An 18876-nucleotide genomic window follows, 5' to 3' on the forward strand; every position below is an offset into this window, starting at 1 on the left:
GTGTTTTTCAGTATTATATCAGACCAGTATTAAATACTAAGTAAATTAAATTACTCTCTCAGACTAACAGTACAGTAAATATCCCTTCTGCTTTAAACAGCACTCTGTAGTTAGTATGAGAATGAATTACAAGAAAAATGTCTTTCTTTTACTTAAAATGTCCTATCTGATCTTAAATCTACTTTTCATCTATTGGATTTGAAAATCAAATGAAACAAATGTTTTGTTAAAACAAAATATACACATAATTGGCCCAAAAAATTGCAGGAAAAAATATAGTCCTTAGTTATTGTTTTACTATATGAATAAGTTTTATGTTGCATTTGTCCATAAGACTATTTATCCTTTATAATCTAGAAAATTTAAGGGTAAAAGTAATTTCTAATTTCTAAAAATAAAACTTAAAGTATTAATTTAGATTTTGTTAAACTTTGTTGGTTTTACTAAGAAAAAATTGAAATGCTTCCAAAATAAATGTATCTTAATTCTTACCTTGTTGATGGATTTTTCTTTCTCCTTTTTAATTATAGCTGGAATCCCTGCACCTATATATTTTGGAGCTTTAATGGACTCCACATGTTTACATTGGGCAACTTTTAAATGTGGTGAGTCAGGAGCATGTAGGATATATGATTCCACCAACTTCAGGTAAAGATAATATTGTTTTTGAGAATTGTTGCCTTAGCATAAACTGCATAAAATGGCATTAATCATGTCTAATATATTCTTTGTCAAGTGACTAGGTCACTTTTTGCTTTATTTCTAGAATAGATATTGATACCATATCTCCATTTTTTATTTATAGACTAGAACTTTATTTCCTCAATATTTTCAAAGTCCTTGATAAATATAGGCATGGATAATTTCCTTAATCTAGCCTTTTAAAATGTTTTTTGTTAAACTCATAGAAGTCAATATGTTATTGAAGGTAATAGTTGTACATAAGTTACCTATCTAAATTATATTATTCTTTAGAGCAGCAATTTTCAACCTTTTTCATCTTAAGGCTCACATAAACTAATTACTAAATTCTGCAGCACAGAATTTTCATTCATGAATGGCTATTAGATTCACTATTGTCATTTTCTTTTTTTGTTTGACAATTTAAGGGAAAGAGGTAGTGCCCTGACTAAATAGTCAAGTATTGTATGATTTAAATTAAAAACTCTTGCAGCACACCAGTGTGCCTGCTATGGCACATTGGTTGAAAATTGCTGTTCTAAAATATCTCCATTTTATGGTATATCATTTTAGCATCTTATTAACTTGAATCCTTACTTCTTTTCATCATCTACCTCTGATCTCCCAAATAATACTTGTATTCTCTCATTAAATTTCACTGACACAATATTCTTTATGTATATTAAAAGCTTATTTTTTGTTAATATAGATCTGATTTTGAACAAAGCATCCAATAATATAAATGTTTTTGAACAAAACTCTTCCATTTTTCTTTATTTCACATTTTTTTTTTCATTTGGATGCCTGAATTTGTTTTAAATTTGTATTAACTACTCTTAGTGGTGCAGTATAAAAAGATTTTTATTTACTAAAAAACAGCTTTGTTTAAAACAGTCTAAAGTCTTATCTTGATCAGTGAAAGGTCTGTCAAGGATTTCACTGTCAAAAACTGTGAAGAGAGCAGACAGTGTGTGATTCATGTTTTCCTCAGTTTCCCCTTTCCCTAAAGTGCCCCATGGGTAATGTAGAGGTGGGTCTAGCTACATACTGAACATACAATGAATTGTATCATAGCTGAGAAACCCCAAGGATTACTAGTATAGGTTGTCCTCATCCCACTGTTTGGATTCCTGTAGATAGTAGCCTTAATTAAATGCTATTTTGAACAAAATAATTATATTTGGAATCATCCTGTGTCAGTCTGATTAATTAGGATGGATGATAATGTGTACTCCAGAAAAACTTTACCAGAAACTAATATAGCATAGAAACAAGAGGTCGATATTGTTAATAGAGAGTTCTCCATGGCTCCTTTGCATTTCTGCATAGCTTGTTGCAGAAGCTTTTGTTTTGGACTAGCTATTCAAGGATATTTGAACAGTTCATGAACCTGGAAGATATAGATAGTATTTCCTTCTGGAGCAGAGTTTGTTGTCCAAGATGATAAAGATGAACTCTCCCTCTGGAGCTAAGGTTGGCAGATTTTCTTGCAACCCAATTAAAAGATTAGGCTTTCTTAAACTTGAAATTTGTTAGCTGTGACCTAAACCCACTGTGTGTACAACATTCACCCAAGTCTCCTTCTGTGTCACCCCTTTATGACTTGGGGATTAAGGAAAACCAAACTGAACATGAAGTTTGTGTTAATTGCTATCCTGTCAGCAAAAATGTCCTTTGTTTTTTACCACAATCTCTTGTCTGTTCTGCTAGCATTTATGCAGCTATGACAAACTAACCTGTTAGCTTGAAATCTAGGTAAAATTTAAGACTCATATAGTTCTTGAAAACAGAAATATTGATTAACTTTAAAATTTACCAAAAACCTAAGGATAATCACTTAAATTTATTCCCACCTAATAGAAAGGAAGAAAAATATTAAGAAAAATTCAATAGAATGAGAAATAAGAAAATAAAAACATAATATATAAAATAAGTTTAAAAAAGCCTAAATATACTAGGTTTCACAATAAATTGAACTTGTTTTTTAAGTGATAATGACTTTTATATTGGACTTTTCAAAATACCAGCTATATGTTTACAAGAGACAAAATAAAAAATATAATGTAAATACTGAATATTAATAAACCAAAAATTTTAAAAAGGACGACAAAGTAAGAATAACCTGATAAATGACTTAATAAGTTACATAACCTTTCAGATCAGGAGAAGGATGTCAGAGAAATGGTGGCATGAGAGATACTCTGATCTTGCCTCTTGAAATTTCAACAAATTGAACAGTTATAACACAATGAAGGAACCTCAGCTGGGTTCTCAGGCTTGGCTGAAAAAAAATCTGTGCATTAATTCAAAGGTAGAAAGGATAAAAACAGGGAGCTAAAGATAAGAGGCACCTGTGTTGGGTCTCCAGAGAGGAGAGAGGGCTGGACTGGATGGATTTTCATCTATTGGGGCTCCAGAGAGAGGAGAAACCTGAAGTGACTGGGTCTTCTTTAGCTGGGAGGAGCAGAGAAATTGGGAGGCAGTTGGAGAGGTGTTGAACCAAAGTTACAGCAGAGCACAGGGTCACTTCCAGTGTTCCTGTGGTCTGCTGGCAGAATGCACTTGGCACAGTGACAGAAAAGTGCAAAGTGCAGCCCTCCCAGCCTCTCAGATTCTGTCTCCTTATCATCGCAAGGTGTGGAAAGTGGCAGAACCATACTCCACAGCTAGTTCTACAGGTCCACTCTCTCCCCTGAAGAACAGAAGTACTCTGTATCTGGTCCCCTGGTCTGTTGAGATGTGAGGAGGAGTGCCTGGAGGCCTGGGATCATCATTGCTAAAGCTGTAGGCCCTCATAACATGCCCCTGTTAGTCACTGCAACAGCAACATCTCAGCAGAGGTCAGCCTGGGAATTTCATAGAATTAAAATTTGTAATCCAGCACCACTTACTGAGAAAATACCCCAGAAAAACAATGGAAGTGCAATGACATACTCTTTTAAATTTTTTTCATTTTATTTATTTTTATGTGTAGGGGTGTTTTGTTTGTTTTTTGATTATTATTTTTGGTTTTTGTTCTTTGTTTTCTTGTGGTTTTTATCTTTTATTTATTTTAATTTTTATTACTTTATTTTTTGTATTTTTGTAGTTGTTTTTTGTTTTATTTCTTAACACTATCATTATCAAATGTCATCAAGGCAGATGAAAACTAGTTCCATGGCTACCCAAGAAAGAGACACAGTTCAGAAAGAAAATGAAAATTTTCCAGAAAGTAATCTCAATTACATAGAAACCTTGGAGTTAAATGATATAAAATTCAATATTGAAGTTCTAAAATACTTAATGAGATGCAAGAAAACACTGATAAGCAATTTAATGAGCTCAGAAAACAAACTAATGAACAAATGAGTATTTCAACAAGGAGAACAAGGAGATCAAAACTTTAAAAACAGAGATGAAAAACTCAAAATACATAAATTAAAAAATGAGCTAGCAAGTTTGGATAATAGAACAGGCCAGATAGAGGAGAGACTCAGTGTCATAGAAGACAGGCAATAAGAGATGACACAGTGGGAAGAAGAGAAAGAGACTCAATAATTTAAAAAAATGATAGAGCTCTACGAGAATTGTCTGTTTCCACAAGAAATAGCAATATAAGAATAATGGGTATGTCAGAAGAAGAGAGGGAGAAGGGAATGGAGAACCTATTCAAACAAATAATTGATGAGAACTTCCCAAGCCTATGGAAAGAGTTAGAACCTTGAATCCAAAAGCAAACAGAATGCCCAGTTACTTCAACCCAAACAGTCCTTCTTTAAGGTACATTGTAATAAAACTGTCAAAAATCAATGATAAAGAAAAACTCCTCAGAGTAGCTAGGGAAAAGAAGAACATAACATAAAGAAAGGCACAATAGGTTAGCATCAGATTTCTAAGCAGAAATGCTACAAGCCAGAAGAGAGTGGACCCAAACATTCAAAGTACTAAAAGAGGAATTACCAGCCAAGCATACTTTATCCTTCAAAGTTATTTGTCAAGTATGAAGAGAAATAAAAAGTTTTCCAGAGAAACAGAAGCTGAGGGAATTTATCACCAGAAAACCTCCACTACAGGAAATGCTCAAGGGGGTTACTCTACTGGATACAAAGAACAAAACAAAACAAAACAAAACTACAAGTATATGCTCCAACAATGTTACAATATAAACTAGGATAATCTATGACAGCAATGACATAAAAGGAGAGAGGATAAATATCTGCAAAGGAGGATGGAGTGCAGACAAAGGACTCTTGTATATGTAATGTTTTTCTTAATAATTTAGTAATAGCCACCAATGAAAAAACCAATACAAGAATACAAAGGTTAAAAAAAGAAGAAACAAAACAGAAAGAAGTATGGAATACCACCAAACAAACTTAACTGACTGAAACACAAAATAAAGGAACCAAAGGAGACACAGAACTACCAGAACACAAAACATCAAATGGCTATAAAAAATCCTCAAGCATCAATAATTACCATAAATGTAAATGGACTGAACTCACCAGTAAAGAGGTTCAGAGTAGCAGATTGAATCAAAAAGGAAAACCCAACCATATGCTACCTTCAAGAGACACAACCAAGCTGCAAGAACAAAAGTATAGTCAAAGTGAAAAGTTGGCAAGTGATTCTCCAAGCAAATAATGCCCAAAGAAAAGCAAGTGTAGCCAAACTAATATCTGACCATGCTGACTTCAATACAACAAAGGTAACAGAGACAAAGATGGACATTTCATAATGGTAAAAAGAACACTATATCAAAAAATATTCAATAAGGTTCAAGAAAACACTGACAAGCAATTTAATGAGCTCTTAATAAATATGTATCAAATCAAGTAGCACCAAAATATGTAAGACATCTTCTAACATAACAAAACAAAACAAACAAAAAAAGAGACAGACCAAAAACACAATTATAGTTGGAGATCTCAACATAACATTAACAATTTAGATATTTCATCCTAACAGAAGGTCTATAAAGAAATATTGGCCTTAAATGACACACTAGACCAAATGGACATAATAGACATTTACAGAACATTGCATCCCACAACATCTGGTTATATATTCTTTTCCATTGTGCATGGAACATTCTCAAAGATAGACCGCAGTTTGGGTCATTAAACTAACCTCATCAAATTCAAGATGATTGAAATTATACCAAGCATATTCTTTGACCGTAAGGTTTTGAACTTAGATTTTAGCTGCAAAATGAAGTAAAGAAACTCAAAAAAAAAAAAAAAAAAGGAAATTAAACAACATACTTTTAAAAAATGACTGGGTCAATAAAGAAACGAAAGCAGAGATCAAAAGATATATACAGACAAATGAGAATGACAACATGATATATCAAAATTTCTGGGATGCAGCTAAAGCAGTAATGAGAGGGAAGTTTATATACATATTACAGGCTTATATCAAGAAACAAGAGAGATCCCAAGTAAGCAACCTAACATTACATCTTAAAGAACCAGAAAAAGAAAAACAAAAGCAACCCAAAGCCAGCAGAAGAAAGGAGAGAGTAAAAATTAGAACAGGATTAAATGAAATAGAGAACAAAAAACTATAGAGAAAAACAATACAATGAAGAGTTGGTTCTTTGAAAAGATCAATAAAATTGACAAATCCCTGGCTAGACTCATGAAGAAAATAATAGAAATGACTCATATAAGCAAACTTTGAAATAAAAGAGGAAAAATTACCACAGGCATCATAGATATACAAAGGATCATGCTAGAATATTATTGCAAGATTATATGCCACCAAAGTCAACAACCTAGAAAATGGATAAGTTCCTAAAACTATACAATTTTCTTAGACTGAGTAATAAATAAGTAGAAAACCTAAACAGACCTATAAGCAAGGAGGAAATAGAAATGATCACAAACCTCCTCAAAAATAGAAGTCCAGCCTGACTGGGTGGTGGCGCAGTGGATGGAGTGTCAGACTGGGATGCGGAAGACCCAGGTTCGAGACCTCGAGGTCACCAACTTGAGTGAGGGCTCATCTGGTTTGAGCAAAAGCTCACCAGCTTAAGCCCAAGGTCGCTGGCTCGAGCAAGGGGTTACTTGGTCTGCTGAAGGCCCACGGTCAAGGCACGTATGAGAAGGCAATCAATGAACAATTAAGGTATTGCAATGAGCAACAAAAAACTAATGATTGATGCTTCTCATCTCTCTTTGTTCCTGTCTGTCTGTCCCTGTCTATCCCTCTCTCTGACTCTCTCTCTGTCTCTGAAAAAAAAAAAAAGTCCAGGGCCTCCTGAGGAAAGTACCTTAATATAATAAAGGTCATATATGACAAACCATCAGCCAATATCATATTAAATGGTGAAAAACAGAAAGCTTTTCCTCTAAAATCAAGAACAAGACAAGGCTTCCCACTCCACTATTGTTCAATACAGTACTGGAAGTCTTAGCCTTAGCAGTCAGGCAATATAAAGAAATAAAAGGCATCCATATCAGGGAAGAAAAAGTAAAGGTTTCACTTTTTGCAGATGATGTAATCTTGTATATAGAAAACTCCAAAGACCCCACCAAAAAACTATTAGAAACAATAAACAAACACAGTAAATTCTCAGTATATAAAATCAGTATACAAAAGTCTACTGCTTTCCTATACACCAACAATGAAATTTCAGAAAAGAAACTGAAAAAACAATTCCTTTTACAACTGCAACAAAAAATAAATAAAATATATGGGAATAAACATAACAAAGGAAGTGGAAGACCTATATACTGAAAACTATGAAGCATTATTAAAAGAAATAGAAAAAGATATAATGAGATGAAAAAATATTGCATGTTCATGAATTGGAAGAATCAAGACAGTTAAAATAGCCATACTACCCAAAGCAGTATACAAATTTAATGGAATCCCCATCAAAATCCCAATGTCATTTTTTAAAGAAATAGAACAAAAAACCAAATAGAATAAAAAATTTTAAAGAAATAGAATTAAAAAACCCGAATAGCCAAAACAATCCTGAGAAAAAAGAATAAAGCTGGAGGTAACCACACTACCTGACTTCAAATTTTACTACTAGCCATGGTAATCAAAACAGCATGGCATTGGCAGAAAAACAGACAAATAGACCAATGGAACAGAATCAAGAGCTCAGAAATAAAACCACATTTATATGAACAAATAATCTTTAACAAAGGAACCAAAAACATACAATGAACAAAATAAAGCCTCTTCAATAAATGGTGCTAGGAAAATTGGAAAGCCTTATGCAAAAGAATGAAATTTGACTACACCTTGTTCTCATGCACAAAAATTCAAAATGGATCAAAGACCTAAATATACGATCTGCAACAATAAATTGTATAACATAGGTACTAAACTTAATGGACCTTAGCTGTAGAGAACATTTATGAATTTGACCCCAAAGGCAAGGGAAGTAAAGGCAACAGTAAATGAATGGGACTATAACAAACTAAAAAGCTTTTTCACAACAGAAGAAACCAACAAGAAAACAAAAAGGTAGTCAACCAACTGCAAGATATTTACAAACAAAAGCTTCAATAAGGGGTTAATATCCAAAATATATAAAGAACTCACAAAGCTCAGCAACAAACAAGCAAACAATCCATTTAAAAAATGGGGAGAGGACCTGAACAGACACGTCTCCCAAGATGACCTAGAAATGGCCAACAGATATATGAAAAAATCCTTATCTCCACTAGCTATTAGAGAAATGCAAATCAAAACTACAATTCAGATACCACCTCACAACTGTTAGATTGGCTATTATCAACAAGACAGGTAATAACAAGTGATGGAGAAGATGTGGAGAAAAAGGAACCCTCATCCACTGCTGGTGGGAATGTAAAGTAGTACAACAACTATGGAAGAAAAAATGGTGGTTCCTCAAAAAATTAAGAATAGAACTAGCATATGACCCAGCAATCTCTCAAAAAGCTCAAAAACACTGATATGCGGCCCTGGCCAGATGGCTCAGTGAGAGAACATTGGCCTGGCGTGTGAATGTCCTGGTCAATTCTTGTTCAGAGAACACAAAAGAAGTGACCATCTACTTCTCCACTCCTCCTCTTCTCCCTTCTCTTTCTCTCTCTTATCACTTCCTGAAGCCATAGCTCAATTGGTTTGAGCACATTGGCCTGGGTGCTGATGATGGCTCTATGGAACCTCTGCCTCATGCACTAAACATAGCTTGGTTGCAAGCATGGCCCCAGATGGGCAGAGCATCAGTCCCAGATGGGGATTGCCAGGTGGATCCCAGTCAGGGCACATGCGGGAGTCTGTTTCTCTATCTCCCTTCCTCTCACTTGGAAAAGAAGAAGAAGAAAAAACATTGATATGCAAAGACATATGCAATCCCAATTTATCACAGCATTATTCACAGTGGCCATGACATGGAAACAACCAAAGTGTCCCTCAATAAAGGATTGGATCAAGAAGATGTGACACATATATACAATGAAATACTGCTCAGCCTTAATAAATGATGATATATTGCCATTTACAACAACATGGATGGACCTTGAGAACATTATACTAAGTGAAATAAGTAAATCAGAAAAAGCTAAGAACTATATATCATAATTTCACAAACAAGTAGAATATAAATCTGAGCTTCATAGACATAGATAAAAGTGAAGCGGTTATGGGAAGGGAGGGGAGTAAAGAGAGACAACTGTATGATGATGGAAAATGACTTGATTTTGGGTGGTGAGCAACCAAAATCTCCTATGCTATAGAGATGTTTACCAGAAACCTATGGACTCTTATTGATCAATACTACCTCATTAAATTTAATTTCAAAATAAAAATATTTTTAGATCAAAAGAGTATTTCAAATACCTAACAGAGTTAATAAAAACAGACATATCAGACTAAAATTATAAACCATCAAGGTAAAAAAAATAAACAGAACAACATAAAAGTTACTCAGAGAAATAAACATGTGGCTTACAAAGAAATAAAAATTAGACTAATAGCCAGTAGCTTATCAACAATAAATCTTAATATCTTTATTGCTTTTTGTTTGGATTGAAACAAAATCACAAACCAGAGAGCAAAACATGGGCAAATGTGGCTGCATATAAAATGCAAAATTTTTGTTACAACAGAAGATACTGTGGAGACAATGAAGAATGATAGAATGTAATTGGCAGCGTAAGAACTCTCATACATTACTGGTGGTAAATAAGAACCATGAAGAGAACTACTAGGCAATATTTAGTAAGTTGTGTACTGTAAGACCCTTAGACATATTTTAGGGAAACTCTTGCTCATGTGCACACGGTATGATGTAAATGGATGTTTATTGTGATGTTGTTAATAATAGAAAAAAGTTGAGCAATGAAAGTGTTCAATAGAAAAGTAGATGAATAAGTTGTGGTGTGTTCATATATTGGGATATAGTATAATAGTTAAAAGATAAAGTAGAATTACATGTGTATATAAACAGTTTTAAAATGGTGAACTATGAACAACTAAGGAACCGCAACGAAGAATTGATGTTTCTCATCTCTCTCCCTTCCTGTCTGTCTGTCCCTATCTGTCCCTCTCTCTGTCTCTGCCAAAAAAAAAAAAAAAGAAAAAAAAAATGGTGAGCTAATATAGAAACTTTCAGAATAAAACAGATAGTATTATGCCAATATTTAAAATGTAAAAACATGTAAAATAATTGTTATATTATGAATGTATACATACACACTTTGTAAAAATATAATAATAAACTAGGAAAAAAATTCATAAAATTCAACATAATGTTATATTTGGGATGGTTTAGAGGGCAATAGGATCATAGGGTTATACAGGAGACTTAAATGTATAAGTGTTTTCTTCTAACATGGTTTGAAATAAAAGTAGTATAATTTAGTCATTTAAAACACCTGAGTGGGGCCTGACCCAGCAGTGGTGCAGCAGTAGATAGTGTTGGCTTGGGACGCTAAGGACGCAGGTTTGAAACCCTGAGGTCACCGGCTTGATTGTGGAGTCACTGGCTTGAGCATGGGATCATAAATGTGACCCCATAGTTGCTAGCTTGAGCCCAAAGGTTGATAGTTTGAGCCCAAGGTCACTGGCTGGGGCAAGGGGTCACTTGCTCTGCTGTAGCCCCCCAGTCAAGTAACATATGAGAAAGCAATTAGGCCCTGGCTGGTTGGCTCAGTGGTAGAGCGTCGGCCTGGCGTGCAGGAGTCCTGGGTTTGATTCCTGGCCAGGGCACACAGGAGAAGCGCCCATCTGCTTCTCCACCCCTCCCCCTCTCCTTCCTCTCTGTCTCTCTCTTCCCCTCCCACAGCCAAGGCTCCATTGGAGCAAAGTTGGTCTGGGTGCTGAAGATGGCTCTGTGGCCTCTGCCTCAGGCACTAGAATGGCTCTGATTGCGGCAGAGCGATGCCCCAAGATGGGCAGAGCATCACCCCCTGGTGGGCATGCTGGGTGGATCCAGGTTGGGCACATGCAGGAGTCTGTCTGACTGCCTTCCCATTTCCAACTTCGGAAAAAAAAAAAAAAAAAAAAAAAAAAAAAGCAATCAATGAACAACTAAGGTGACACAATGAAGAATTGATGCTTCTCACTCCTCTCCTTTTCTGTCTGTCTCTGTCTATCCTTTCTTGTTCTTTAAAAAAAAAAAAAAACAACAGAAAAAAAAACTTGGGTGGGAGAACAGACACAATTAATTTTTTTCTGTAGTGTTGAAATATGTCATAATGAAAGAAAAACTTAGAAGTAGAAAGAAAAAAATAAAAAGCAGAAATCAATAGACTTCACATCATAGGTGTAACCAAAAAAATAAAAAAAAGCTGTGTCTTTGAAAAGTTTAATATATAATAATAATGATAATTACCTGGAAAGGCAAATGAAGAGAGGTGACACAAACACTATTAAGAATGAAAAAGGGGCCTGACCTGTGGTGGCGCAGTGGATAAAGCGTCGACCTGGAAATGCTGAGATCGCCGGTTCGAAACCCTGGGCTTGCCTGGTCAAGGCACATATGGGAGTTGATGCTTCCAGCTCCTCCCCCCTTCTCTCTCTCTGTCTCTCCTCTCTCTCTGTCTCTCCCTCTCCTCTCTAAAATGAATAAATAAAAAATAAAAATAAAAAAATAAAATATCAATTTAAAAAAAAAAAGAATGAAAAAGGGAATATAAGTAGTACAGTTACTTACAGGTTTTAGATATAACAATCTGAATACATATTAAGTGAGAAATTTCTAAACAAATATATATTGCCAAAGTTTTACTATAAATATATGAAACCTTGAGTATTTAAGGTTTAAATTTAAACTGAATCAATCAGGATTTCCGTCTCTAAAAGCACCAAGGCCAGATACTTTTAACACAAGTTTTACAAATCTTCAACAGACTGATAATGAATGCTGATTTTCTGGAAGCATTTTTATTAAATACTGGAATAAAAACTACAATAACTTTCAGTATTAAATTTAAACTGAAGAGTCTATTCAAAGTAAAAAAAAATAAAAATATTAACTAAAGATTAGAAAAAAAATAAACTAGATTTTCTGGATGAAAATTTTTAAACAAAACCATTTCAACAAATAATAAGTGAGTTCAGCCAAGTTGCTTATGCACGATCAACAAGCAAATCAAGTAGCTTCTGTTGTTTTTATGAGAATAAAATATTAATAATTAAAGATATGCAAAACTGTTTGCATTCACCATACTGTAAGATTTAACATGTTTTAATATTTTTTTTGATAGATACCTCTACCTTGGACTGCCTACAGCGCTAAGAGGATTAAGCTTTATTCCAGCCTTTTTGATCCTAATTATTTTGAGGAAGCATCATCTACCTGGTGAAAATGCCTCGTCAGGAACTGTGCCTGCAGAGGCAAAGGTTACGGGGAAGGAAAATGAGTGCCGAGAAATGGACCAAATTTCTAAAGCTTTGAATAATGATGAATTAAAAACTAAATTGTAATGCCCCATTCCATCATGTTCCTGGCATTGAAGAACACACTATAACTTAACTGTTTTTTAGAATCAATAGAGGTAATTTTTTCTTGTCTTTCAGAACTTCAAAAAAAATTTTTTTCTTTTTTTTACTCAAGATAAAAAAAGTTCACTGATGTTATTTCTGAGGCATCAGTGGGACTTGAAGTTTTCCTCAGATGGATATTTTTAACCCTCAAAATAGGATATTATTTTTATGTTAAAACAGCAATTTATCTTTTAACTCATTACAGAAAAAGTGTATTTCCCACATCTCTTTTTCCAAATGATTTTAGTAATTTTTTATGAAAATCTAATTAATTCCATTGAATCTGCTTTGATATTTGGGTTGTTTAGAGACTGAAATACTCATTCTGCTTATATGAATATTAAGTATTTTATTTAGATTTATTACTTTCAAGTAAAAGAAGCCTATGTCTTCTTTTATTTAGAAATTATTCTTTAACTCTTCTTATTCATTCTAGATATGATTCTTTGGAAATAGGTTACTTATCAATCAATGTGCTATCACAACCTTTCAGTTCCTTCCCTGATTTTTAATTCATGTCATGTATTTTCTCATTTTGTTCAGAAAACTGACAAACTGAACCAGATTATTAAAAATTATGTAGTGAGGATTATTGGAATTTGTTTTTCAGTAGTTCAAACTAAGTGACTCTTAAAAACAAATGTCTGGGTCAAAGAATGAAAGGAAAATATTAGAAAAACACTGGTTCTTACAAGATGCTTGTAGTGAAGATATTGTCAAAAAGTACTTTCCCAGATTCAGAAAGCCTCCTTAGACCAATGTTTATGCCACTCCCAGTGTCTTAAGTTAGCACACAAGCACTAATTTTTCATAAACGGTCTTTGAAGATGAAGCTTTCAAAAAATTGCCTCTGTTATGAAACTGAAGTTAGTAAAATTCAAGATACATATTTAAAACTAAATCTACTCTATTAAACAAACAAAAAGCTAAGTCTACTCACAGTATTATTTTGTAACTTATGAGTATAATATAAAAACCTTATCATTAAAATAAACTTTTGGGTTCAAGAGAGTAAAACTGAACAGCCATATTTACCTACTTCTTTATCTCCCTCCTTATTTTTTATCCCATTAAAATTATAGTCAATATATATAAAATGATATAAACCCATAATGCTGAGGAGAATGCAGAAAGGCTGAACAAGAGAATTAGGTATCAATGTACCATGGTTACTTATGTGGAATAGAAAGGTAATAAATGGGAGTATCTCTAGGGATAGAACAGACTGGAAGAAGTTGTAGCCCAGAATGCACTTAGGAGGAGCATGGAAGTCAGGTAGGAGCCTCTGGCTGCAAGTTCGAAGAATACAGGTTAGTAGTTGGACAGAACATAGGTCAGTTACTTGAGACTGTCTACAGATAGTTTTCAGATCAACATGATTTTCTGAACAATTGCATGTGTCATGTGAGAAAAAAGCAACTCATATGAGAAAGACTGGGTAGAAAAGGTTTTGGGAGGAAATTAAGAGTTAATTTTTGGGCTTGTGAAGTGTGAGATTTCATCTGTGGGTGTATTAAAAATAACCATGATTCAAGAAAGGGACAGTGTTGAACATGAGAGAGGAGCTAAAACCATTGGAAATGAAGAGTGTAACTCAGGGTACATACAACTGCAGCAATGCAGTCCAGTTGAGTGTTAGGGCCTGAGGACATTAAATTTGGAGCTGTTTTGTTTCAGTTTTGGAGGAAACAAAGTAGAGAATGGTCTAAAAGCTTAAAGAGGAGCAAGGGCTTACTAAATCTCTGGAGAGTTTGTGAGACAAAATAAACAGCTACTGCATAAAAAGGTGTGAGGATAAGTGGTGTTCTCAAAATCTGGTTTTAGATAGGGTGCAGTGGTGAAGAGAAGGCTTTTTAAAATAATTTTGAGATGTTTTTGGTGATGTGGAACTCTAAGTTCCAGAGGACAAAGTGAAAGAGAGCAAATTTCAGAAAATGGATTCTGAGAAGAAAAGGTAGGTAATTGGAGGTGTATGGAATTAGACATGACAATTAGAAGAAAATAAATGAGCGACAACTTGGTATTCTGAAGCTTTTTGGGTGGCAAACATAATGAGATCAGTCTGACAGATTTCAAGGAAGACAGTGTTGGTGAGTGTCAAAATTGGTGAACGGTCATGACTGGGATCCTTTATGACCTCTTGTTATAGAGGCAAACTGGAAAGTGGACAGGCAGCATCTTACTTGAGTATCTGTGGCCTCTTCTTGACTACTATTGATAAAGTGATCAGAAAAAGCTGAATCCTGTTCTGTTGTCAATTTACCTAGTTGGATACCCTCAATAAAGAGTAGTATGCTCAGTGAGATATGATTTTGGACCTTGTTCTGTGGGCTGACTCTTATGACCCTGCTGGGAAAGATGGCATTATACTCTGAGAGCATATACTCTCTTGACATTTTTGGTGGAAAAAATAAGATCAGGGAAAGTGAGTATTGGAGTGCTTTGTAATCATTTATGACTTCTGTTGTCAGAGTCATGAGGCTTTGGGAGGCCAGTTCTTATTCTGATCACTTGCACTCCTTCATGACAAGGCAGAGGTAATGGCATAGCAGATGGAAGAAGAGAAGAGACACAGAAGAGAAATAGGTGGTGGGAAGTTGGGATCACCAATTTTCTTAGAAACCTACTTTTAAAACAATGTTATTGACTTTAGAAAGAGAAGAAGGGTGAGAGAGAGAGAGAGAGAGAGGCAGAAACATTGATCTGTTCCTGTATGTGCCCTGACTAGGGATTGAACCAGCAACCTCAGCACAATGGAATGACACACTAATCAACCAAGCTATCCAGCCAGGGCAAAGATCACTCGTTTTCTTATTTAATATTGTGGGGAGTTTTAATGAAATTAAAGGCAGTTTATGTAGATTTATAATTTTAAATATAAGCAATATTTACAGAATCTTAAAAAAGAACTTCAGAAAAACAGAAATTGGAAAAAGAAATGTAAAGGAAAGGAGAGAGAATAAACATTCTTCACATTTTATAGCATAAAGTTAAAATATATTTTAAACTTGACAAATTAAGATAAAATTGGTATATACATATTATTTGAATTATGTAAAAGTAATTGCTGCAGTAATATTCAGACATTTCTCTGAGAAATATTTTTTTCTGACATATTCCTTCAGACGAGGAAAACAAAAGAAAAAGTAAACAAATGGGACTATATCAAACTAAGAAGTTTCTGCACAGAAAAGGGAACCATCAACAAAATGAAAGACAATATACTGAATGAGAGAACATATTTTCCAATGATACATAGGAAATTTACAAAGAATTCATACAACTCAACACCAAAAAAACAAACAATACAAGTAAAAAATGGGCAGAGGGCCTGAATAAGCACTTCTTTAAAGAGGCCAATAGACATATGAGAAGATGCTCAATGTCACTATCATCAAATGCAAGTGAAAACCACAATGAGATATCACCTCATACCTGTCAAAATGGCTATCACAATAAATCAACAAACAATAAGTGTTAACAAGGGTGTGGAGAAAAGGGAACTTACCCATTGTTGGTAGAAAGGCAGATTGGTGCAGCTACTATGAAAAACAATATGAAGTTTCCTTAAAAACTAAAAACAGACCCAACAATTCCAATTCTGGGTATATATTCAAAGAAATCCAAAATACTGATTTGATAGAATATGCTTGCCCTTATGTTCACTGTAGCCTTATTTACAATAGTGAAGATATGGAAGCAACCCAAGTGCCCCGCAATAGACAAGTGTATTAAAAATGTGGTGGTACATATATGCAATGGAATATTATTTGGCTATAAAAAAAATAAAATCTTACTATTTGCAACAGCGTAGATGTATGTAGAGGGTATTATGCTAAGTGAAAAAGTCAGAGAATGAAAAATACCATATGATTTCACTCATATGTGGAATCTAAAGAGCAAAATAAACTAACAAACAGAATTGAAATTTCGAGACTCATAGATACAGAAAACAAACTGATGGTTACCAGAGTGGAGAGGTTTGGGAACTGGGTGAAAAGGTAAAGGGATTGAGAAGTACAGATTGGTAGTTACTAATAGTCATGGGGATGTAAAGTACAGCATAGGAAAGATAGTTATAATATTGTAATAACTACGTACGGTGCCTAGTGGGTACTAGACATATCAGGCAGACCACTCTGTAAAGTATATGTTTGTTTAACTACTATGCTGTACACTTGAAACTAATACAAAATAATATTGAATGTAAACTCTAATGTAAAAAATTTAGAATAGTAGGAAAAAATGTGGTTGCCTCTGTGACACTGGATTATAATGAGGAGCACAGAATGATACATTTATCTTTCATTTCAGTTCCTTTAGTACTCTGATTGTTTTCTCTGTGTATATAAAACATGTTTAAAATGATATTTCATAAAGAATAACACATCAGCAAAAATAATAATAAAAATAAGATAATGCATTTTACAGAAAGAGATGAAACTGAATCCTCCAATTCTAAGAATTGTTGACGCTCTCCAACAGTGTATACTGAACAATTGTTTTCTTGTTTCTGTACTTAGTTCTAGGGCAGGGGTCCCCAAACTTTTTACACAGGGGGCCAGTTCACTGTCCCTCAGACCGTTGGAGGGCTGGACTATAAAAAAAACTATGAACAAATCCCTATGCACACTGAACATATATTATTTTAAAGTAAAAAAAACAAAACGGGAACAAATACAATATTTAAAATAAAGAACAAGTAAATTTAAATCAACAAACTGACCAGTATTCCAATGGGAACTATGCTCCTCTCACTGACCACCAATGAAAGAGATGCCCCTTCCAGAAGTGCGGCGGGGGCTGGATAAATGGCCTCAGGGGGCCGCATGTGGCCCGCGGGCCATAGTTTGGGGACCCCTGATCTAGGGGATATGTATGTTGGTGTATATACATGAGGTAGGTGGTAACTAGTAGGCAGCAGAATTCAAGTAGAATTCAAGTTCGTGTCATTTTCTTTTTATTTATTTATTTAGAGAGAGGGGAAAGACAGAGAGAGAGGGAGAGAGAGAGAGAGAGAGAGAGAGAGGGAGAGAAAGGGAGAGAGAAGGAGGGAGAAGGAAGCATCAACTCCCATATATACCTTGATAAGGTAAGCCCAGGTTTTGAACCTGTGACATCAGCGTTCCAGGTTGATGTTTTCTCCATTGTGTCACCACAGGCTAGGCCAAGTTGATGTCATTTTATTAGGGTGAATAAATACAGTGCATCCATAAAGTCATGGTGCACTTTTGACTGGTCATAGGAAAGCAACAAAAGACGATAGAAATATGAAATCTGCACCAAATAAAAGGAAAACTCACCTAGTTTCATACCTATCCAGTGCAGTTTGATGTGGGCTCACGCACTGATTTTTTAGGGCTCCTTAGGTAGCTATCCCATATAGCTTCTACAGACTCTTCACTGACCGATGCCTACCAGAACGGGGTTTTTCCACCAAAATGCCTGTTTCCTTCAACTGCTTATCCCACCAAGTAATGTTATTCCTATGTGGTGGTGCTTTGTTATAAACATGCCGATATTCACGTTGCACTTTGGTCACGGATTCGAATTTAGTGAGCCACAGAACACACTGAACTTTCCTCTGTACTATTCACATCTCGACTGGCATGGCCGTGGGCTGCTCCGCTGTATACACAGTGTTACATCATCATCTGCACATGCACACATGCTGCCACATCATCCTACAGAAACTAGGAGGGTTTTTCTTTTATTTGGTGCAGATTTCACATTTCTATTGTCTTTTATTGCTTTCCTGTGACCGGTCAAAAGTGCACCATGACTTTACGGACACACTGTATTAAAGCTTTGCTGCTGATGTTGGGCATGAGAAGATAATACCTGTCATCCTCATTTTAATTCAACATGATGTCTTAAGAAGGGAGATGGGGAAACAAATAATTAAGATTTGTGAGGATAAGAAAAGAAAAAATAAAACTATCAGTGACATGTTTTGCATGTAAAAAATCCAAAAGTCACTAGAGATGAATTATACATTAGTGAATTTTAACAAAGTTCACTGTATACAAGGGCAAAACAAAAATCAAATGTTGTTTTTCATATATCAATAACAATTAGGGAATTATCTTAGTAAGGTATACTATTATAGTGTAGCATTAAAAAAAATCCCACATTGAAATCCTAGCAATAAACCACGTAACAGTTGTCTAAGACCTCTACTGCCAAAACTCCAAACCATTTCAGAGAAAGTACGATTTATATCATGCTGACTGAATCAAA

The 18876-nt window shown here is 34.7% G+C and overlaps 1 protein-coding gene across 4 annotated transcripts in view; it reads left to right on the forward strand.

Annotated features, from left to right (window-relative positions):
- Positions 1-16469, forward strand: part of SLCO1A2 (solute carrier organic anion transporter family member 1A2) — a 105649-nt gene extending 89180 nt beyond the window's left edge. For all 4 annotated transcript variants that reach the window (XM_066354873.1, XM_066354845.1, XM_066354854.1 and 1 more), the window contains 2 exons: positions 531-648; positions 12357-16469. In XM_066354873.1, coding sequence (XP_066210970.1) covers positions 531-648; positions 12357-12576 — 338 coding nt within the window. In that variant the 3' untranslated portion in view covers positions 12577-16469. The remainder of the gene's footprint in view (positions 1-530; positions 649-12356) is intronic.
- The last annotated feature ends 2407 nt before the right edge of the window (positions 16470-18876 follow it).

This window comes from Saccopteryx leptura, chromosome 1, assembly GCF_036850995.1.
Source record: "Saccopteryx leptura isolate mSacLep1 chromosome 1, mSacLep1_pri_phased_curated, whole genome shotgun sequence".
NCBI lineage: Eukaryota > Metazoa > Chordata > Mammalia > Chiroptera > Emballonuridae > Saccopteryx > Saccopteryx leptura.